The following is a 24,487-nucleotide window of genomic DNA, read 5'->3' on the forward strand; positions in this document are numbered from 1 at the left end:
CCCAGGTGCCGTCGAAAGGGCGAGAACGAAGAGAGTGCGTGGGAGGGAAGAGAAGCAGCTTCTGCCCTGGACGGCGACGCCCCTCGATCGCCCTCCCCCGCGGCAGGATTCCCCCCTCGGGTGGACACGCAACTGCATTGCAATTGGAACGTGTGGAAATGCAAACACGCTTCATGCTGCTACTCTCTTTCCTCCGGGTTTCCTAATCCCACCAGCTGCCATCCATGCAGGCTGCGGGAGCACTGCGCCCACGTGACGCCCATTGCAAAGTGGGGTTCGGGAAATAAAGAGAGACTGAGGAGTGGGCTTGCAGGCAAAAGCTGGCGCACGCCGCGATCCCTGGCCTTCGTCTGGGTTGCCAAGGGAATCGCACCCCGAAAAGGAACTAGCGGGAGGCGGCCGACAGCAATGTAGTTCTGCTCGCGCCTGCCGTCATTGCATGGCTGCTGCTGCTGCTGCTGCTGCCGCCGCCCACGCTTCGGCTCTGTTCGGCAGAAATGCAGAGCAGCCTCGAAAAGGATGCGGGGGAGGCGAGGAAGCTCGCAGGAGGCGCGTCCCACGCGGATGCGACCGAGAGAGGCTGCTCTGGGTGTTCCCTGTTTCATAAGATCACGTATTCCTGGGGAAGAAGAGGGAGGAAGCGTAGGGGGGACGGGGGACGGACAGGTTGATGGAAAACTATACTGCTGCACCAGGCTCTGCATTTTAAGATCAGCGAGGCTGCAGCCCTAAACACGCTTTTATAAAGGGACCAAGGCCTATATGGTACATGCTTTTGAGGAAACGCACAACACGCGTTCGCTCAGCGGCCCTTCACATGACATCACGCCCCTTTGCTCTCTGGCCTTTTTTTTAGATTTGTATTTTTCTCACTGTACTGGTGGCTTCAAGTGTTCTTCTTGAAAGAACAGCACTCTGCTAGAACTGAAGGTGGCAAGGCTGCGGTTTTTCTCTGGTTCTTTAGGGATTCTTTGTGAATGGGCCTGAAGGATGAAATTTTCCTAAATCAGGTTAGCTCAGAGTCGTGTGCCTGTGTTTATATTTACGCAACGCACCATTGCGCGAAATGCAGTTGTGATCCGTTTTTTCAAAGATACAGAGGTTTAAAAATAGATTGGAGAAAGGAGCCTGGATTGCAGGGAGGGTCAAGCCGTGTGGCATGGATGAAGGGATCGTTTTTCATCTGGGACTGTTTTGTGACAAAATGGCACATTGTGGTCATATGTGATCATACTATACTGTATATGCTGAAAAGAACAACGGGCAAGTCTACACACTTGCTACTGAATTAAGAGCCGTACTGAAGTAAGACAGGTATCTCTGCCTTTGGAATGAAGAACAATTATACAAGGATCACAACCAAAATGCAAAATAATATTTAATCAAAATTATTATTTTTAAAAATAACAATCCAGGCAATCCTACCTATGGCTGCTCTGTTTTTGTAGATACGGGTCTTGGCAAACTTAAGCAAAGTGGAAATGTACGTACTTATTACTGTGTATATAAATTGAATAAATGATAATACTTATTTCTGTGTATTACATTTAAAACTTTCCTTCTCCAAGTTGCTCTGAGTAGTCTACATGGTGTCTCCTCCTGCAACCTTCTTAGGCAGCATAGGGCCGTTGACACAACCAATCCAGTGTCTAACTTTAACACTTTGAGGATAAAGTCACTCGGCTCCACAGCAAGGCTGATGTGGCTGTTGTGACAGCTAAGGTGTCCAACTCAACGTTTAATCCAGAGTTATGGGATCAGTTCCTGTTAATGCAGTCTGTCAATGTGGAGACAGGATACTTCACGGTGCATCTGACCACCTGCTTGTTAGAGCTTTCTCCATCATGGCTTATTAAAGCTAACCTAGAGTACAAGGGAGGTCCCCTTTTGCCTCGTGGGGGTGGGGGTGGGGGCATTATGTTCTAATCTGTAAAACACATTCTAAACTGCTTCCATTCAAATGGCAAGTTATTTTATGTGGGTCCATTAAATTTCTTAAGCGGGTGCATTTTAATTTCAGCTGTTGTGTGTATTGTCTCCAGAGCAGTGTGTGTTTATTAAGGGAAAACCTTAAAGAAAGATAAAAATCCTAGACCTTTCACAGTATCCACATGTCAAGGACCTGTCAGACCCAGAAGATTTAACCATGTTTTGTGTGTTTGAATCCCCTAATTCCTGTTCCATCAGTATATATCCTTTTATATTTTTAAATGAATTTTTATTTTTTTAAAAATTGAATGCCACTTTGAGATTTTAAAAATATTAAGTGGTTGGTAACCGTTTCTAAAGAAATAAATGTTTTGTGATGCCTAGAAGAACCATTACCCTTGATATTTCCTTCAAAGCTGATTGTAGCTTACTGTAGTGAATTAGTGTGTCTTGGGTAAACCCCCTAAGAGCTAAAAGAGGAAGATGCTTAACGAGACTATGCTTAACTTAATCTCAGCAGAGAAAGCTGTGCCACACAATAAGCAGCCATAGCTGAAAGGTGAAAGAAAATAAAGATGCATTTCAAGATAAGAAGTGTGGTTCTGTGTCTTCTTTTCTGGTATAAAGGTAAGCACCAATCATGCCTGTCGGGCATTTAAATTGGTATAATTTGTGAAGATTCTTGTTGAAATTCAAAAGGTGAATTTTATTTTCTAGATAAATGCTGGCGTTTGTAGTTACCCTGCACCAGAGGAAGGGGTGCTGGTCTTCTGGTGTGTTTTATCAAATAGCTGTGTGCAAATGCCAAACAGCCATTTTAAAAGATGTGGAATAAGAGGGAAAGGCCAGACTGTTGCTGGGAGGGGTTATGATCCAAAAGACTTCACAGTGCATTTTTTACAAGTTTATTTTATTGGAATAGCTATATCCTATGCTATCTCACAAACTGATTTATGAAACTCCTTTTGTCATATGCCATGAGGGCTGTTGTTCCAAGAAAGTAAGCATAATGTTCCTTGGGATCACGGAACATGTTACACGGTTCTTTGGATCCTAGCCAAAGCCTAAGAAAAGGATTACTGTTATGATGATTTGCTGAACTGCAAGAATGATTTTTAGCTTATCATTAACCAAAAGTTTGGCTGTGTGCCTCCTGTTAGCAACTGTACTCTTTTCCATGTCATTTTCTAGATGATCCCCCCTATCCCCCCCAAGCTCTCCACAGCCAATTTGAAAATAATAAAAGGCTTTGGTAAAGCCAATCATTTGAACTATGGAGGGTTGAATGAGCTGCAGTGATTAACAGCACAATCCTAAACGTATATATACTTAGAAGTGCCCCGTTAAGTCCAATGGAATTTGTCCCTAGAGAAGTATCAGATGGCATTCTAAAATAGTCAATAATTTCAATATTTGCAGAAGTGAAAATAAATGGATTCGGGGTCATTCTTGACCTTAATTCACCTGTTTGTGCTGGATAAAAGCAGTGCTGGCTCTTAGTATAGATGTTTATAGATCTTGGCTGCTGTCCTTAATGTACATAAGTTGGCATAGAATCATCTGCTTCATCTCTCCTGAACCAGCACAAGTGCACTGGAGATCATAGCCCAGCCTTTGAATAGCTAGATGATAAAATCTCTGATTTTCTTAGTAGGTTTAAACTAACTAAAGTGTTACAATGGTTAGATTAGTATGCACAAACATCTATTGTATCTCTGTGACTCTGAACATTGTATTCCTTCAGTTATTTGATATCTTTATATTCTTTATTTTGTTTCATTTATTAAAGAAACTCTGTGAACCAATGTTATAGTCTGTCAAAGTATTTGGATGTGGAGTTGTTTTTCCTGTGTTTTTACTCTGATACTTTCTCTGTGTCTGGGGCAAGCAGAAGGTAGATCTGACTATGCTGGTAGCGTTTGCAGTAGATCGACAAGTTTCTGACTCTCTGAGGTTTAAATAGTAGTGACAGTTTAGTTGTTTTTTAAAAATAGGCTGCTTTGACAACAAAACACTCAGGTTTTGAAACTTCTGCGTGTGAAAGAACTGAGTTCAGTTCTGGTAATGAGAATGTTACTTGGCTGCGCATATGCTTGGAGGCACCCTGGTCCAAAATTGTACATGAACAGAAGCCTTCCTGCAGTCACAATTTTAAAAATCAAGTAGATCTGCCCAGCTTGAAGTCTGCTCACCTCTGCTCTATACTGCTGTGATTTCAACATTACTGCATTTGGTTATCCACATTTTGACTTGTTTTGATGGATGAATCAATGACTATCACGATTAAGTACCATACATTCATATACCAGACTATCATTTTTGACTGAATTACCTGTGGTATCATATGCTTTTCTTAACATTCAAATCCAAAGATTCAACATTCTTTTAGAATTCCCAGCAGTTCCTTTATGTAAAGATAATCACTTTAACTCAGCATCCCAAGAGGTACTGCCAGGTCATTCACATAAGCTGGGAGCAATTATCTTGTTCTTTGTAGTAACCTGCTTATGAGTTCTTTTCCATTTGGCACGCAGCTCAGAGAGGAAACCATCTTCTGCTTTCCCCCTCAGATTAATTCTTTTCTGGTGTGTTACTGTACCATGCACAAAATAGCTTTGTGTGCTACACAATGGAGGTTTCTGCTACAAGTAGTATCTAAGCAAACTTTAGCTTGAACGCTAATTGAGTGCGAGGGCCAAATTATCTTGTTGGTTGAGACTATGGTAGCATAGGACCTAAGGACAGCACATTATATATTGTCTAACAAAATACGCTGTGGTTGGTGGAAGACTTAAGACAGCAATCTTAAGCACACTTTACTTGAAAGTAAGCCCCATGTACACGGTGGGGCTTAACTTCTATGAATGCATGCACAGAACTGCACTGTAAATTCTACTGCAAGATAAACCGAAAAACAATTTGGGTTGATTTCATCAAATTTCCTACTTCTATCCTCAAGTCCAGGCTATTGTCTGGATCCTGCCCTGCACAATCATTTCCAAGTAAGTAGATGGCAGAAGGCGATTATATGTGAAGAGTTTGCAGCTAAAATGTGTTGGCTGATGCGGTTGTGGGTTTACCTAAAGGTCTAACGGACTTGGGTAAAGAACAACAATGGATGAGAAGGATGAGAAAACAGAAATTCCTGCTTCTTGCACCAAGCAACTGCAATGAATTACAGGGCTGTTGGAGCCAAGCTGTCTGAGATGAGACTGATTTTCTGCATCCATTTCAGGCCCAGTTTGAGCACTGAAACTGGTGTTGTTACATTATACCTTTGTTGAGAATGATACAGGTTGTGTGTGTGACCCTGTTGTTCTTCTTGATCTCATACAATTTTTCAATATTTCTAGCATCCTTCTAGAACATCTGAGTTGGGAGTGGGCAGTAATGTTTTGGTTCCAGTCCTGCTTGGTTGAGAGAACTCCAGAAGGTGGTTCTTGTTTGGTCCTTTGGAGCCTGCAGTCTAGTGTTCCACAGTGTTCAATCTTATTCTCCAGCTATTCAAAATCTACATGAAACTGCTGAGTGGGGTCAATAGGGGTGGAAAAGAATTTAGATTCAGTTTGCATTTAAAGATGAACCTGCCTAATTTTCACTTTCCAAAATGATACATGAACCAAAACACAGCCACCCCTTTAAATTTGCAGTTCTCTAGATTTTTACAATGCAGTTCTTCAGCCAAGTAATGTGTACCAAAACACATATACTAGGAAAAGGTGTGCATGAAAATGCATATATTAGTGGCAGTAATACGTCAAATGCATTATACTAGAGGAAATTGTTTTGCAGAAATGTGCTGATTAAGAGACATTAGTGCTAAAATGCTGACGGATTTTCATGAGGACTGATGTGGAAATCTGAAGATCTGAATTTAATATTGGAGGAATGAGAAGTGGGTGGGGAGGGGGACAAAATTGATAGATTTGGCCATCCCTAGTAATCCAAATTTTTGGAGTGTGTTACCATCAGTATGCTGATGACATGCCCATTGTTCATCCTTTTCCTCTCAAGGAGGTGTAGGGGTGGATGTGCTGAACTGGGGTTTGACCATGGTAATCGACTGGATGAGACCCAGCAAACTGAGGCTTAATCTAAATAAGACAGTGAAACAGGTTAGTAGGTGGTTCTTTGGTCGGGATAGTTTGGTGTGCAACTGGTTCTGCATGGGGCTGGACGCGTTATAGCTGTATGAATTTTATACTGTAAAGCATTTTGAGATTCTTTGGTAGAAAGCAATTAACAAAATAAACAAAAACTAGGAACACTAGGTGGTATTCAGCTAAGTTTTACTCAGAGTAAACCCATTGAAATTAATAATGACAAAGTTAGGTAGTTCTATTCTGAGTAGAACGTAACTGAATGCCACCCACTGACCTGAGTATTGCCTGTTTGTTTAAAAGGCTTCTATATAATATGGTAGTCAATGAACAGAAGTATTACAAAACCTTTAGGTGCTCTGCCCCCCCATCTCTAAAAAATGCCAATAACTGCAACATTCAGGGTGGAGGGAAACACATTTTTAAATAGGAGTGCCTAATAATAATAATAATAATAATAATAAATTTTATTTATATCCCGCCCTCCCAAGCCGAAGCCAGGCTCAGGGCGGCTAACAACAATAAAACAGTACAAAAGTACAGCACAAACAACACTCTAAAATCATTCATTATAAAATTAATTAAATTCAAGCCACTGGCCTACTTTTTTCTGCAGTGCTTGATGATACAAATATGCTTTTAACACAATTCACAGCAATGTAAAGTGCTTAAAAATATATATCAACAGGGTGTTTTAGTAAATTTGTATACCACATCCCCAATATTCCCAAGGTGAATACGTTGAGAAATGGGGGGGGGGGGCACGAAGAGACAGTCTGCTTTGCCCTTTTTTTGTGTGTAAAATGGAAAGAGCAAATGAAAGATCAGATTTAAACCTCCTGTCCTAACAAGCTTTGCCAAGGCAATTGGGGACTAAGTATGGCAAAATTATAATCTGTCAACTCATCTGCCTTTCAACGGGGGTTGGTTGACAGAGTAAAATGTTGCCTAAGTACCGTACATCCCAGCCTGATGCATTCCACTTTTTCAGCACTGTTTGAGATGAGGAGAGAGATGTGCTGACACTGCTGAGGAAGCTGGAAGGTGAGTGGGAAGCAAAAGGAAAAGATCCTCACTTCTTTCCTTCAACTCATTATATATGAAAATTGCATTATACACAAGGACCTGGCTAAATGTAATCATATCAGCAGCCCCATTGAGTCAGATGAGGCTTTTCATTTGCTTTGTGCAAGCGCTTTATTGAATTAAAGTCATATACTGCATACATTTTAAAGATTAATTATTGAGGAACATTTATGTAATGGAAGTTTTTTTTTAATAAAAAATAATAAAAATGATGATAACCAGATATTTTGTAGAGGCAGTTATTCGGATGCTTTTGTTTCTATTTCCAAACATCACCAACGCCATTGTAAAGTGTACAGTTCTGGCCAGAGAAAGGGGCTTGTAGAGTTGGAAAGGGTTCCAAAAAGGTCAACCAAAATGATTGAGAGGGTGGAGGAAAGGTTACATTGGGGTGCTATCAAATTATGCATGGGGTGGAGAAAGCAAATAGAGGAGGGCAGAATTCCCCTCTCATCACAGTGGACATCAATTGAAGCTGAATTTTGGAAGAGTCAGGACAAATAAAATAAATAATTCCACACAGTGCATACGTAAACTTCCTCACTGGAAGGACAGATCCTGAAGCTGAGGCTCCAATACTTTGGCCACCTCATGAGAAGAGAAGACTCCCTGGAAAAGACTCTGATGTTGGGAAAGATGGAGGGCACAAGGAGAAGGGGATGACAGAGGATGAGATGGTTGGACAGTGTTCTTGAAGCTAACAGCATGAGTTTGACCAAACTGCGGGAGGCAGTGGAAGACAGGAGTGCCTGGCGTGCTCTGGTCCATGGGGTAACAAAGAGTCGGACATGACTAAACAACAACAACAAAGGCTATCAATGGCTACTAGCTGAAATGTCTTTGTTCTGTCCTCACTGTTGGAGGCAGTATGCCTCTGAAGGCAAGTTCCTGGGATTCCCAAGTCATGTGACTACGGTTGCCCCTCACATCTTGCTTTTAGGCTTCCCACAGGCATCTGCATGGCCACTGTGAGAACAGGACATTGGGCCACATGGATCATTGGCCTGATCATACAGGCTCTTCTAATCCTGCAGGTTCTTAAAGGCTATTTACAATGTACATCTGATTATGTTAGACAGAAATTAGTCACTGTGTTGTTCTATGTGTCAGTTACTGTGGCCACTTTCTATATCAGTCTGATTAAGCGCAGGGACTTGGGAAGTAAATAGCACCCAAAAATTGGCACGCTCTGTTTCCCCTTTCTATAGTGTTTCGCTTTTTAAAAAAACCATACTATAAAACCTGCTTCCTGCCTGCAAATCCATCTCCTCTGCGTTTCACTGACTATGGCAAAGGCTCAAATTGCTCATTCATTTAAAGGCTTTGATTTCTATGACATACACTGCGGGTTAGCGAGAGGGATGAAACCCACTGCAGGAGATCAAGCCTGGTTTCAATTGGCTGCTTTTAAAAACCCTGTGTGGCACAAGCACTTAAGGGGCATCATGGTCATATGCTTGGGTGAATTTGACTATGCCTTCCAAAATCCAGATATGCTGAAGAGGGGTAAAATTGGTCTTGTCATGTAGCTGGAAACTATGGATGACTGACTCACCAAGATTACTGAAGCATCCACAGGGTATATGGTTAGCATACTGGGTTGTTAAATTCCTAGCTTATCCTTTAACTCTTTGGTTGCCTTTAAACATCAACATGCCACACTTGTCCCTATTTACCATGGGCACCCCCTAATTATCAGTCCCCTGTCCCTGCTAAATGTTCCATTCCTATTTTTGGTTTTGAGGGATACCATGTGTTCCCTGTCCATGGTGTGTTGCATCAGCAGGGCTAAAGAATTTAGCATGTACGAAACTTGGACACTAACACTCATTGGGCATGTGAAGCCATACAGGCAATTTGTAGTCACCACCGCCTGTCCTTGTAGCACTTGCACACAGAATGGCCAGAAGTGAATGCTCTGCTGTGCAGCAATGGGCTTGACCTTTAAAGCCCTAAATGGCCTTGGCCCAGTACACCTGAAGAAGTGTCTCCACCCCCATCGTTCAGCCCGGACACTGAGGTCCAGCGCTGAGGGCCTTCTGGCGGTTCCCTCCCTGCGAGATGTGAGGCTACAGGGAACCAGACAGAGGGCCTTCTCTGTAGTGGCACCTGCCCTGTGAAACGCCCTCCCATCAGATGTCAAAGAAATAAACAACTATCTGACTTTTAGAAGACATCTGAAGGCAGCCTTGTTTATGGACATTTTTAATGTTTGACATTTTATTCAGTTTTTAGTCCTCTGTTAGGAGCCGCCCAGAGTAGCTGGGGAAACCCATCCAGATGGGTGGGGTATAAATAATAAAATTATTATTATTATTATTAGCTCAGGCTGGCAGTGTGCTCTTTCGTGCCACATGCAACATTTGAAGAGGGGGAAGAAACCAGCATGGACAAACATCAGATGTGCTCCTTGAGAGATCATGCACCCTCTCTGCCTCCACTGCTTGGTCTAGGTCACCTGTTTCAGGAAGATTTTCATCTGCCTTCTGCTTGAATTTTTTGTTGTTGGTGGTGTCCTCCTGTTGGCTGTGTTATTGCTTCCAGTTTCTGTTTTTTTTAATTACATAAATATTCGAATATACACCAGATTAAGAGAAGGAAGACTGAGACAGTACAGGGAGTCATCAAAATGATAGAAAAGTGATTGCTGGTCATGGAATACTGGAGTGATGTTTAATGCAATGTCAAGTGGAGTTTTATTCAATCTAGTTTGCCAGAGTATAACATGCGTTGCAAGTATATTGAACGATACATCCCCCTTACTTATTTACTAATGGCATAGTTGGTGACCTGTTGATAATCACAGCAGTGGCCGTGACTCTTGCTTGCAACTTAAGTAAGCATCAGATTTCCACAGCATTTGGATTTCAAGGCATGTCTATTTTGTAGGTAATTGATGCCAAGGCAAGCAGTCCAGAGGTCAGAAGACAGAGGGTGTTTAAGACCAACTGCCTGCAGGGCTGTACTGTACTATGGAGGCAATTATAAATTACCCAGGCTCACATATGACCTATATTTCATAATCTAATTGAGACATGTCCTCTAGATTTTAAACTGACGATGCTGTCGCTGCTAAGCACATGACCTTACATCCCCAAATTAGCCACTCTTCAGGTCCTGACCCCCTTTTATCAGACTGTGATAATTTTAGCATTTATTCTGGCAAGACGTACGTGTGTGTGTGTGCACGCTCTTTCCATGAAAAAGCAGCCAGCGAAAGAAAAAGAAAACCTCATCGACTGAGAAAATGTTCATTAGCCTGAGGTCTGCTTCCCTTGGTTAATTAATGTGACTTGTGATTGGAACGTGTATTGGGTGCAGCTAATTTATCACTGAGCTACGATTGACTACTTTTGAACAGAGAGGAAGGGGGTACACGGTGTAACATTTCTCTGCTGAAGCAATTTTTACCACACATGAATGTTCGTGTGAACATTCCAGGTTGTGCTTTTAAACAAATAAACCATAAAGTTATAAATGATACAACAATAAAATGAATGAAGTCAGCTTAAAAAAAAATGTCTCTGAATACGAGCTGCTGGGAATTACAAGCTGTTGTGTTCAGGGGCTTCCTAGGGGCTTCTCCTTTGGCCTAGGGTTGACCACTGTAATAACAGAATGATGGAATCAAAGAGTCTTTGGCTTCCTCCAGCAGAGCTCTTCTGAGGAGCTTCGGTTCCCAACAGAGCAAGTCAAACAATCACCACTTAAAACTGTTTAATAGCTTTAAAAATATATTTAGGGGGTGTCAAATTGAGACCCCCTTCTCTCCTGTGTCTCCATCTCCAATAAGACTTTCTGGGATACCAGCTTGAGCCCCACAATGGAAGAAGTGCAAGATATGCATATGCATCTTCTTTTAAAAACTTTTCCCACTCAACTTCGTTCCCTCTTTCACCCCCAATTCCTTATTTACTTCCTCTTCACCTACATAATGTTCCATTCGGAATTGGATAGCCGCTGATGGACTGAATGGTGGTGCCAGGTTTCCTGCCTCTGCAGAACCACAGGGTGGGAATAGAAATGGCAAGCTTTCTTATTTAAGCTGTGAGGAGAACTGTACCTCACAATTTACACTTAACTCTTACTGAGAGTACAAAATTGCCCTTGGGTAACACACACCACTGAGTCAATTCATCCTCCCTCTGTAATCTCTGAAGCTGCAAACGGAGAGGCCCAGACTGTTATCTGAGGTCACATTCGTGAGGATGTGCATTGCCTAAATCCAGCTCTTCCTCACCGGAGGAGGCTCAAGGGAAGTGAGAGCCAGGATTTTATTACACCAGGAGAAAGTGCAGAAGTACAGACCTCGGTCTCCATGGCTTTTGGTGGGCTTAGAAGGCAGAACTAATGGATAAACATCCTAACCCTGTGGGCATTATGATGCTCAGACACCACTCTTATCAACTGTAAGGCTTCCAGCCCCGCCATTAAAAAAATGTATATATATTTAAAGCACAGTCTTTTGAAGAACATTTGTTGTTCTTGCTTGTATCATACTATGTAGAAGAGATATCCAACCTTTGTAGCCCACAGGAAAACTGGACCGTCTATCATGAGCAACACACGCACAGCAGCTAAGCACACAACACAACTTATTGCAATGGCTACATTGCAATAGGTGGGGGGGGGGAGGGTAGCAGGAAAGGAGACTCCGTGGGTACCTGGAAGCCCATGCTGATGACCTCTGAACATATTTAGTTTATGACGAGAACCCTTAGGTTATGATGAGAGGCCCTAAAGATAATCCAGCAAAATTGCTATTGTTATCAACTAGGCAACAAGTTGATGTATTTTAAGTCTGATTTGTATCTTGTAGTCCTTTGCTGCTGCTGAGCACCTTGTGTCACTACAGTTGTAAATGCTGTGCTAGCCGCTGACCTCCACTTCTTGAATATCGTGGAAAAAAATAACTCCACCTGACAAGGTCAGTTGCATTGGAGACACCAGAAACACGATCTCTGGCAGTTCATGTCCTCCCGGCTTTCACATCAATATTCAGCACAATGACACAGGTGTGTGAGAGAGTGTGTAGAAAAAACAACAGTCCAACTTGTATTACGTAAATATATTTATAGCTCATGAACAGAAGGGGGGAGTCCATTAAAACTATATTTAATTATATTATTTTTCTCAACAATCCTACAATCTATTCTGATTTGTAAGATACCAGCAAAATTCAGGCCATACAAGGACATTGTCGACAGCTTCCTATTTGATTCAAAAAATATCCCTTGGACTCTCTGGAAACTCCTGGTTTCTGCTTGTGAATGTGTGCCTTCATTGATCTTTCATATGGCCTTCATTGATCTCAGAATAGGAAAAGTACTTCTAGTGCTCATTAAAATTCCATTAACGGAATCTCCTGCACACACAAATCAGGCATTAATAGGATCCTAGCAACAGGGATAAACACTCTCTTCTCCCCACTCCTCAGCCATTCATAGTGAGGAAAGGTCTGACTGCCGATATGGGAACATGGTATTTGCCATGTGATTCCTGATTGACTCGAGTCACCTGATGAAGAAAAATGCTGTGGGGGTGGAAAAAGACTTGGTGCTGAAGCACTAACAAATGAAATTGAAGATATGTACTTGTTTAAGGGTAGCTGTTTCCCCTAGAGCACTTAGGGAGCCTGAAAGATAACAACCCACATTATAACTAAAAAGAAATTAGAGGTCACTGTGGAATTGTTGTTTGTCTGAATCCACTTTTTGTTATACTGGGATTTTGTATTATTCAATCTATGTTGGGTTCAGACAGATGTGAACCAATTGTTATGATAAAACCCAGCAGGTTTGATTACGAAGGGAATAAAATGGGTATGAGGATTTGAAGAGAATATGTGGTAGATTTTCTGGGGCTGGGACGAGGGTAAGACTTTGAGCTTAGGGGATCTATTTTGTTTTTATCCTAAAACCCCAAGATTCACCAACCAGATCCTGGTGCAAAAGGTGGAAGTAAAGAATTCTGAGCCCATAGATGTAGGGTTGGTTCCCAGAACTGAACAGACCTCAGTCCTTCCACAGCCTTCCTGGTTAATTGGGGGTGTGAATAGTTCTTTTGTTGCTGCTGTTGTTAAACGGATGAGACTCAGAAATATGTGCTGATCTACTGCAAACAACACAGAGATACCTGTGTAGATTCAGATCTACCTTCTGTCCACTCTTAAAAAGGTAAAGGTAAAGGGACCCCTGACAATTAAGTCCAGTTGCGAACAACTCTGGGGTTGTGGCGCTCATCTCGCTTTACAGGCCAAGGGAGCCGGCATTTGTCTGCTTCCACAGACAGTTTTTCTGGGTCATGTGGCCAGCATGACTAAGCCGCTTCTGGCAAAAGCAGAGCAGCGCACGGAAACGCCGTTTACCTTCTTGCTGGAGCGGTACCTATTTATCTACTTGCACTTTGTGGCATGCTTTCAAACTGCTAGGTTGGGAGGAGCTGGGACCGAACAATGGGAGCTCGTGGGGATTCGAACCACCAACCTTTTGATTGGCAAGCCCAAGCGGCACAGTGGTTTAACTAGAGCACCACCCGCATCCCTGTCTGTCCACTCTTATGTTAGAGGAAAACATAGTCAAGTTTTGAGTTGGCAGAGAGGGCAGACAGGATAGATCACCCATCTAGATCTACGTGTTGCCTGAACCATCACACTTTAGGTATTTGCACAATTTCCCATGCTATGTAAACATATCACCAGTGAACACTAGCTGCATGGCACCTGTGGTCTCTGACTGCAGTAGGCATGGATCAGTGCTAACTGGATTTCCTTGATATGGAGCTATGCAGCTTCTACTGTTGCCTCTTTAGTTTTCTTGATTTTCTTATCTCCCTTTAAACCACCTTGTGCCAAAGTGGGCAGTAACCCATGAAACCTCCATCAATTTGTTAGTCTTTAAGCTGCCACAGGATTCTTGGTCTTTAAAAAATAAAGATCAAAATGCTCTGGACTAGAGTTCCTTATGTACTCTGATTGTACACTCAGAGTTTTCCCTACAAGCAGGATCGCACCTTTACATGGTCATCTTTGTGTAGATGGAGATACACTATACATTGCTATGAATGGGGAAACCTTTCCCATCAAGGAAGCTCTGTGTGCATATCAGATCCCTACGGTCCAGAACAGGTATGGGGAATCTCCAGATGTGGCTCTTGGCCATGCTTGCTGGAGCTGATGTTCAGTAACTTCTGGAGAACCAAATGTGCCTGACACCTGGTTTAGAAGGAATTGTTGATTTGAGGCAGGTGCCATCTTGGGACCTTCCAGCTGAGGCTGAGGGTTGTAGTCCAAAACATCTGGAGTGCCCTGGGTTGGCTAAGGCAGCTCTTCATAGTGTGGAAAGAGAGAGGTAAGAAACTAAGTTAAGAAACTTCAGGTAGGAAAACATATCCAGCCAGATTTGATTAACATTAGGGAGTTTGGAGTGCACTTCTTCCTTGTGCTCTGGCTAATTCATAACAAACAGCTTATGCAAAGTACAATTTTCTCCATTTTTGCTTCTGCCCACAGTTTGTCATCCATTGCAATGCGGTACTTCATGATGCATGAGCAACCATGTGATTTATTTCCATACCTTTTCCCATTCATTTCAGTACCTCATGAGTTATCGCTATGCTTTTAACTGTCGTTTTCTTGTCGTTTCCCACCATGCTGCATTATCTCTGCTGTACAGCCATGCTGGCATTGTCACCAGCAGAGGTAGGTCCTTTAAACTTCTTTGTATAATATCCAAATATTTTTGGAGCTTTATCCAGACCTGTGCTGACCATTCCAGCACTCACTGATTAGAGTATAGTATTGATATTTATGTTTTCAGGTCATTTAGTCCTTGGATGATTTCTGGCAAATATTTAATAGCACACTCCTCCAGTGTTTGCATAGTACCAGAATACATCTTTCCACCGCAGAAGCAATATTGTGAACTTGCTTTAAACAAACTCATATTTGATGCCATGTCAATAGATTGTGTAACTGGACAGAGACGCTGTACCAAATGGATCTTTTGTCATTGCTTTTGTTGTTTTTATTAGTCCATTTCTATCCCATTCCTTCAAGGAGCTCAAGGTGACATGCATGGCTCTCCCCCACTCTCCATTTTACTTCTATAAACACCTTGTGAGGTTGGTTAGGCTGAGAGACGGTGACTGTCCCAAGGTCATCTAGTGAATTTTGTAGCAGAATGGAGATTTATTTAACAGTTTGGGCCATGACCTAGAGTGACATACTTTACCTACATACTCCCATATCCACACATGCATATTTTTTTATCAGCTTGCCTTGCAAAGGCACCCCACAGAACAACAGCTTTTAGGAGTGCACCACTGGATTCATACCTTGAATTGTATCCTACTTAAGGAAATGTCAGCAATGTGCATCTTCATATGCCTGCAACAACCAAATCGTTATATCATTCTGATTTTTTTGTTTCCTTCTGACTCGCTCAGCCTCTTGAAAACATGTTTGCTTTTATGATACCATAAAAACTTTAAATGCTTTCCTACGCAAGTAGTTTGCAGAGTGCTTGGCCCTTTCCCCACAAGGTTCCACAGCTAAGATGCTACACGTTGCCTTATACTGCAATGCAACATCACACATCTATCTGCCTGCTTCCCTTTCCTGCCTGCAATGATTAAATGATAATTCCTTGGCCATGAGGGCAAGTTGTATGGCCTGTTGCCCATTCTCCACCACGCTTTGTTATGATGCCATCAGGGTGCACTTGCTATCTTAGTAATGCTAATTTCTTTAAATGTACATGATTAATTTCACATCTTGTTCTTCCCCTGGCTTTTAGAAGCTGGTTTTTTTATTATTATTTAAACTGAGAGCTGCACACCTGCCCACACAAACTGCGGTGTTTCACATTAGCTTTGGTAGTTATTTAAGCAAGAAGAGAGGAGGGATTTTGGGTGGGCAGGGAGGAGAGAAGCAAAGCAAAGCAAAGCAAAGCCTGATAACGACTGCCATGGTGTCTAGCAACACAGGAAGCTGCCTTAAACTCTGAGTCTGACCATTGTCTTACCTACCTCATCTAGCAACTAACTGGCAGTGACTCTCTGGAATTCCATTCTGGTGATGCCAGGCTTGAACCCAGGGACTTCTGCATGCAAAGCAGTTGTTCTATTGTGGAGCTATTGCTACCTCAAGCTTTTATTGCTTAAACAAACATTATAAAATATCATCAAAAGTAATACAAAAGAGTCATCCGCAACTTGCAACATGAAATTAAATGTAGGGAACTGGTCCATTTATGCAGTCAGTCCGATTAATATGCAAATAGGTCTCTGCTCAGTATTTTGGCTGCTCTAGCAAATAGAGCAAAACAGATTTCTGATGAATTGCATTGTTTCCCAACTTTCTCTTGGCCACTGCAGAGAATCTGCCCAATATTTCTAAAATAAAAGCTTCCTTTTAATTTGTACTCAAATTGAGAAACCTAGTAAGTAACAACAGATATTCTTCACAGAAGATTAGCTCTGAGACTCCTCTACATAAAAGCATAGTGCCCCTTAGGAACTTATATTCAGGTGTATTGCAGTCATTGACATTCATCATCCTACATTTTGAGCTGTCCTTTGTTTCTATGTCAAAATGGCGGCGATTTGGATTTGCTGTGTTGGCCAGTGGAAATGGCAGGGATTAAGAGAACAGGACTTACACCAGTTTGCTTCTTTCCTTCTTCTTTTCTGCTCTGTTAGGATGACAGACTGGAACACTGGCACAGTAAAGCCTGCAAATGTGATTGTCAGGGAAGTCCAAATTCCGTATGGTCCTCGGGGACAAACAATCTGGAATGCATGCCAGGTAAGAACTTTTGACTGATCATGGCTTCTAGCACAGGCCTATAGTTACCTGTGAGTAAGGCCTCCATCGCAGCCACCCAAAGCCAGTTTTAATTTAAAATAAATAAATCTTTAGCACTTTTTCAGGAGAAGGCTTGGGCTTTGCCACACCCAGGGGAACAGAATCCCAATGTTGAAGGAAAGTCACTGAGGACACCACTACCTATGAGGAAACTGGAGAACTGGTCACCCTCCAGATTCCAACTTTCATCAGCCCCAGCCAGCATGGCCCATGGGAGTTGTAGTTCAGCAACATCTGGAAGGAGGTTTAACCCTTCCCCAGCTGTGAGCACCTTCCCGCCCCACGATATGACAATTACAAAGAAAAGCTCCTAAGTTTAAATTGCTGCTTAGAAGCGGATTTCCATTGGGATGGTAGCTGGGAAATGATCACACCTTATGACCCCGTGCACTGTGGTCCTGATAAAAGCTGTATCATCTACACTTAGCATTTAAGATGGGGAAGGTGCAGATGAAGCTTTATGTTACGTATTTAATGCAACCCTTAAATGATAATGTGTCATTCCCTCTCTCTCACCCCCCCCCCAATCTAATGACAGTAATTTGATTCTTGTCTTTGCAAAATTTACTTGTGTTAAATTTTGCAGGATTCTTTAAAAAATAAATGCAACCCTGTAATTTCCCACTATCTTCATTATAACTAAAACCACATAGTAGTATTAGCTGAGAAAGAGTTTCACCTTCAAATGCCATATTACGGAGAAAAGATATACGGTGGTAGAAACTAGGCAGGGATGCCATTCTAATGCACAGCACACAGAGAGACTTCTAAGGTCAATGGTAACAGCATTAAATAATTTAACTGACTTGGTCCATCAGTCCCCAGACATCTGTCTGGTAATTTCTTTCTCCACAACGGTTTTCTAGAACAGAAGGTTACCTCCTGAGTATATTATGATTGTGTTAGCTAGAGATTAGTGCTACTAAAAATAAAACTCTCGTTTCTTGTAAACATTGCAGGCAATTCAGCCCAGTTTTACTTAACATAGTTTGCAAGACTTCAACACATACCGTCACTGTGATTTCCATGGTGATGGAGACTACAAAATATGCCCTCATTACAGGGAGTTCATAGGTAGTATCGAAATGAGAGTGGTGATTAAGCAGGGGTAAGAAATTGGATTCAGTTTGTATTTAAAGGCAAGCCTATCTCATTCACACTTCTCAGAATTTTGCAATGCGCTTCTCCAGCCAAGCAATACATACATAAACTCCTATACCAGAGTAAATTGTGCAAAATAAAAAATAAAAATGCATCCAGCCATAAACATAGCATTCCAAAATGCATTGTATTAGGGAAAATGGGTTTGCAAAAGTTATTTGGCAAAATCACATACAAATATGAAATTTGCACTAATATGCTGATGAGTTTTCATGAGTTTTTTTTTTTAATTGCCAACTGATGTGAGAATGTGGAGAACTGAAAATGAGAAACAGTGTGAAACCAATATTGGGTTTCCTCCATCCCTAGTGGCAATTCATACAAAAGGGCAACTCCATGCAGGTCCAACACAGCCACAATTCTGACAGTGGCGTCCCACAATCCCAAGGCAATTTTGTGTACCTTGTTTGGCTGGTGAAAGTATGCAGACATCATACTTTCCGTGGGCTAGGAAAGCAATGTTACGGACTCAGAAATCAACAAAAGGAATAGAGGAAACAAAGCAACCCAACTTCTACTCTTACTAAATGCTTCAGTCTACTAGTAAAACAAAGTCTGCATCTCACCCTCTGTAAGAGAGCCTTAGGGCCAGGGAATCCATGGCCTCGCTGATGCTATTGAACTCCAACTCCTATCAGCCCCAGCCTGTATGGCCAGTGATCAGGGATGATCGGAGTTGATATCCATCTACATCTGAAGGGCCAGACGTTTCCCAGCCCTGAGATAGAGAAGGAGCTTTTTGTACCTGTGCACACTCTCTTTTGAAAATGTTTGTTGTTCGCTTACAGAATGTCCCTATCACAAGCCACTTGGTTTTGAGTCAGGAGCTGTTACTCCAGACCAGATAAGCTGCTCCAGTCCAGAGCAGTACACTGGATGGTACACTTCATGGATTGCAAACAAGGCCCGGCTTAATGGGCAAGGTTTTGGGTAAGCAGCACATCTTCCTCCTAACGTTTTGACCAGTAAAGAGTCAGCCAGACACTATGTAAAACCCTTCCTTCCTTCCTTCCTTCCTTCCTTCCTTCCTTCCTTCCTTCCTTCCTTCCTTCCTTTCTCTCTCTTTCTAGAAGTCTGCTCAACTACCTCTGCTCTTTGTCTCACCTGCTTTTTGATGTTGTGCTCATCCACTTCCTCCTGGTTTTTGTTCCCCCAGCTGTCTCTTCCTGCCAACCACTGTGTCAACAAGTTATTCTTCCTGCTGGCTGTATTAATACATTTTGATACAGCTCCTCTAAATTACCTATTTCTTGAGCATGTGCTCTAATTTGCTTGTGCAAAGTTTATGCAGAGGTTAGATTATAGCTAGTTTTTATGGAGCATTCCTTCTCACTTGTTTGCAGGGAGATTATATGACAATGAGCATCCACCCTGCATTCCTCTTGGCTTGCTTGCAGGTTGTGTATATAATGTGCCAGAAAGGCATATAGTGTACATTTCCTTGGCATTTTCCTGCGTGCAAAATGTCTGAATGATATGCAACCAAATAGTTGTGCTAGTGCAAGGATTAGTGCTAGTGCAACAGGATTGCCTTTCCTTTCCTTCCCCCCATATGCCCTGTGCCATCCCGAAATATGCTCCAGAGAATTAAGGGAACCCCAAGAACAGATTTAGGGGGAGAACACTCCGTTGTGCAAGGAGAAATTCCTTAATGCTACTTTGAATACAACAGGCCGTTTCTAGAGTTTTTGCCACACTAGGGTGATGGGGCATCTTAATCCACTTTAATTGTACAATTCTAAATTCCATAGTATGTTCTTGAACTCTTCCCTCAAACCAGGCCCTATGCAGAGGGAGGTGTGGAAGGGGCACAGCCAGGTACACTTGCCCTGGGCTGGCCAGTTGGCTCCACCAGGGACCAGTTGCTTTTTTTGTCTGAGTTTCTAACTTTATTCTAAGAACACTCCCTCCTCAGGCCTCAGGGCACTGCACAGGCCTGCTTCAAACTCCTGGCAGTCTGGAGGTGCCTTTCATTCCACCTACATTGACTCACCGAGGGTATTACACATAAACCAAAATGGCAAAATGTGGAGTTAAGAGGCACAGGCGCAACTGCAGCAAACGAGTCTGAGCGCTGCTGCCAAATTGTCCCAGAGAAGTTACTTCTAGCATGCCGGTGTCAGCTGTAATTGCATATCCCTCCGACCTCAGAGAACACATCTCATTCACTGGCAAGTGTTTCTTTTAGTATAGGACATAACCCTCTATGTCTTTCTCCTGCAACTCTTAACAGGTGTGCCTGGCTCTCCAAATACCAAGACACAAACCAGTGGCTGCAGATTGACCTGAAGGAAATCAAAGTGATTTCAGGAATAATCACACAAGGACGGTGTGATGCAGACGAATGGATGACGAAATACAGTGTGCAGTACAGGACTGACGAGAACCTGAACTGGGTCTATTACAAGGATCAGACAGGAAACAACAGGGTCAGTATGAGATGCATTTTCTGAAAGATGCATTTTCTGAAGATGTCCCCACATTGGCATTTGTTCAGAACAGAGTGTGTTGAGATAAAGAATCCCATTCAAATAAAAATGAATCCTAGTATTCATTGACTTTCAGTACTTGACAATCAAATTTGAGTCCAAGGCTGAGATTCTAAACCCACTTATCTGGGGTTACTTCTTAGTGGTTAAAATCATTTTGTTAAACTCATGTGCCCCGATAAAGTGAGGGACAAGGAATATTCCCTCTTAAAAAAATTATTCACCATACTTCAGTTGATCACCCAGTAAATAAATAGATAAGGAAATAAATCAGAAGGCTAAATGTGTGTGGCCAGCCATCACAACACTCATCTAGGAAGGTTGCCATTGAACTGGCTGCATGTGTTTTGACAGATATGGAAATGTCCAGAGGACAGAGGTAAGCAGTGCCACATTTATTTAGAAAAACGGTGTTTCTGTAATGTGAAATATACTGTAGAAAGAAGCAGAACTTTTAAAGTGTTACGGCACTGGAAATATATTATTTTCTCCTGAGTAAATTGCGGGGGGCGGGGGAAGGCTGTAAAGAGCACTGCTATGTATAATGAGTGTGATATTTTTAAGCAGATAGATTCTCATACAATCTGCTACTTGTTATAGCTGCTTTCCAAGGTGGCAAAGTCCACACTGAATACCATATTCTACCACCTCTTTAGCATCTCATCCATTGTCAGTTTGCTGCACTCTAGTTCAGAATTGGGGAATTCAGAGTACAAGCTTTCACAACCTGGAGCTTCTGAGCTAATTACCAGTCGACCCCAAATCTCCCTGAAGTTTGGACTTGCCATGCCTATAGCCGATAGCCAAAAGAAAAACGAAAAAAGAATCTGAATAAAATTCTGTATTAATAGACAACATTTGAATAAAGAATTTGAACGGGAAAGGATGAGAAAAAGAATCTGCATTAGCCTTGATTTCATTACATTGGAGCAAAATCTGCATTTGTTCTAAAATGAGAAAACTGACAAGAATTACAAGCGGAAACATTTCAGTCATAAACATTTTTACACTATGTAGAGCCAATACATTTATGACACTTACTCCTCATTTATACTAGTGGGTTCTTCATGGATTTGACTAGCCATGCTACATGCCAGGATGAAACTATGCGCCCTGGAAAGCCTACTATTGTATAAACATAATTTAGCTGTGGAGAGGTTGGTTTATCTCCCCAAGCAGAATTTGGCAACATGCACCATGTAATTGCAAGTAATTTGCTTCTAGTGACAGAAACCAGCAGCAGTATTGCTTGGTAAATTAGTGACACGAAATAATTTAAGTCGCTAAATATGTTTCCAACTTACTGAATGCAGAATTAAAGGAAGTCAAGGCCTCGATCCTGTCTTCTGTGAAATAAAATCTGTCCCTGCTCTCCGACCTTTCTTTTTGTCTTCTGTAGGTTTTCTATGGAAATTCAGACAGATCATCTTCTGTGCAGAACCTTCTGCGCCCACCCATTGTCTCGCGCTACATTCGCTTGATACCACTTGGCTGGCATGTGCGCATTGCCATCAGGATGGAGCTGCTTGTATGCATGAATAAGTGTGCTTGATGCTCAACTTCAGCACCACATGACATTGCAAGGGAAAGAGATGGGAGGCATTAGCAAGATATAGAAGTACAATGAATAGAATGAGTAGGTTCCTCGTGTATCTCAGTGTACTATAAATGTAGGCATTATCCCTTTTGCTGTGACTTGCACCTTCCACAACTATGGAAGCTTTAACTGAAGTCTAAATCAGGCGTCCTCAACTTTGGCCCTCCAGATGGTTTGAGGCTACAATTCCCAACATCCCTGACCACTGGTCCTGCTAGCTAGGGATCATAGGAGTTGTGGGCCAAAAACATCTGGAGGGCCGAGCTTGAGGAAGCCTGGTCTAAACCAATAGAACCCAAGAGCCCAATTTTGAGATGAAATTAATATCCACATATCCATGACCCCATGTTGCATTATATTTCCTGTTTCAGCTCCAGGGGTGGGAGGAGTTGGTGGTGAGAGGGAAAGGCTTTGACTTGATTTTTGTGAAGCTCTCATGAAAGTACAGACTGGCCTATGCAAAAAAAGGAGGAATTTATACACACACACACGTTTCTTATTGCACCCAGTGTCAAGCTTTGCTGATGCTAGCATACTTAATTAGACTTAAGGCAGGTCTTAATGGATGAGCCAATCACAAGTCCTTAGAGTAAGGTTAAACTACATGTTCCCAAGAGTTTTGGTTTGTTGCTGTTGTTGTTCAGAGGAAACTGCTGAGCCGTCTCTCTCCCTGTCCCTGCTGAGCATTATTTATTTATTTGTTGTTTGTGAATGGTTTGAGGGCAGGTAGCAAAAATTTCATTATTAACACAATTACAATATACATTAAAATAGTAAAATAAAACTAGAAGGCAAGTAGCGACAAAGCAACAAAACAGCTGCGTTGAACAGCAAAGCCAGGAGGAGAGAAGGCGTCTACGCAACAAAAGATCTGGATAAAAAAGAGGCGTCCGTTGTTGACAAAACATACAGTGATGGCACAAGACATACCTCGGAGGGGAGGTCCTAGCATTTGCAATATCAAATCTTTGTTGCTTCCCCTAAATTATGATGATTTTTAAGCATTAATAACAGCAGCAAACAAACCATGTATTTCACCATATATACAAAATGACACAAATCAGTGCATGTGGATGAATTGTGTCCTGGAAGGCTGAAAATGTTAACCAGATTTAATCTGCATCATCCTATCCTCCCAGGTTTGAATCTAGCATGTTCATTTCAACATGATAGTATCCCAGATGCTATGCAACCTGTCCAGCTCAGATGGAGCCATGGGTTTCTTCCAGCTGCAGGCAATAAACACCTTGACTGCAACTGATAATTTGACTCTGCTTGTCATTCAGCTCAGTCACCAACATAGGTAAAGGTAAAGGGACCCCTGACCGTTAAGTCCAGTCTCGGACGACTCTGGGGTTGCGATGCTCATCTTGCTTTACTGGCCGAGGGAGTAGACAGCTGTCCGCAGACAGCTTCCTTGTCATGTGGCCACCATGACTAAGCCGCTTCTGGGGAACCAGAGCAGCGCACAGAAACGCCGTTTACCTTCCTGCCGGAGCGGTACCTATTTATCTACTTGCACTTTGATGTGCTTTCAAACTGCTAGGTTGGCAGGAGCAGGGAACGAGCAACAGGAGCTCACCCTGGGAATTCAAACCGCCAACCTTCTGATCGGCAAGCCCTGGGCTTTGTGGTTTAGACCACAGTGCCACCCGCGTCACCCCCATATAGATACTTAATTTAAGAGGTGCTAGGATGTTCTGATCTATCTTTTTTATAGGTTTAAAGTCACTCCCATTTTATAAATTTAAAAATAGAAATCTTAATTTGTGTTTATTTATCTGTTCATATACCGTTTGATTGTAATAAAACCTCTCCGTGGTTTACAAAACCAGTTACACAACGGTTCAATGTGTGTCACTGTCAGCATATAGAAAATTTCCATTGTATCTTGACTTAAATTTGTTTGTGATGTAAACATGTAGAATTGTGTGTACATAATTATATTCCTTCCTTATGTGCATGTGTTAAATGTAAGGGCTTTCAAAATAAATTTAAATCTACACTCAAAAATAAAGCCAAAACTATTTTGATGATTCACTCGGTTCTCCTCCTTCAAGCTGATTCGCCACTGTGAACCTGTGCTTTTCTCAGAACTCTCCAGGGGCCACAATTCAACAGAGTTAAATGCACGTTATACCAATTACTTCTGTGCTGGGTTGGGGCCTATAGCCTTGATTAACTTACAAAATAAGCTTTCATGTGATTAGTAAATAACTATGTGCTTTGACTTTAGTAACAACCCTATTAGCTGTGATCT

The 24,487-nt window shown here is 42.1% G+C and overlaps 1 protein-coding gene across 3 annotated transcripts in view; it reads left to right on the plus strand.

Moving 5' to 3' along the window:
• The window catches only part of RS1 (retinoschisin 1), a 32,481-nt gene extending 8,245 nt beyond the window's left edge, over window positions 1-24,236 (plus strand). For 2 of the 3 annotated variants that reach the window (XM_081859141.1, XM_081859140.1), the window contains exons 2-7: window positions 2,447-2,556; window positions 14,789-14,814; window positions 16,815-16,920; window positions 18,930-19,071; window positions 20,375-20,570; window positions 22,030-24,236. In XM_081859141.1, the coding sequence (XP_081715267.1) occupies window positions 2,505-2,556; window positions 14,789-14,814; window positions 16,815-16,920; window positions 18,930-19,071; window positions 20,375-20,570; window positions 22,030-22,182 (675 nt within the window). In that variant the 5' untranslated portion in view covers window positions 2,447-2,504 and the 3' untranslated portion in view covers window positions 22,183-24,236. Of the gene's footprint in view, window positions 1-2,446; window positions 2,557-13,178; window positions 13,292-14,788; window positions 14,815-16,814; window positions 16,921-18,929; window positions 19,072-20,374; window positions 20,571-22,029 lie in introns of those variants that run through there. The other variant, XM_081859142.1, reaches the window with a different exon arrangement.
• Window positions 24,237-24,487: the final 251 nt, after the last annotated feature.

This window comes from Podarcis erhardii (assembly GCF_964252035.2).
Source record: "Podarcis erhardii genome assembly, chromosome: 4".
Classification (NCBI taxonomy): domain Eukaryota; kingdom Metazoa; phylum Chordata; class Lepidosauria; order Squamata; family Lacertidae; genus Podarcis; species Podarcis erhardii.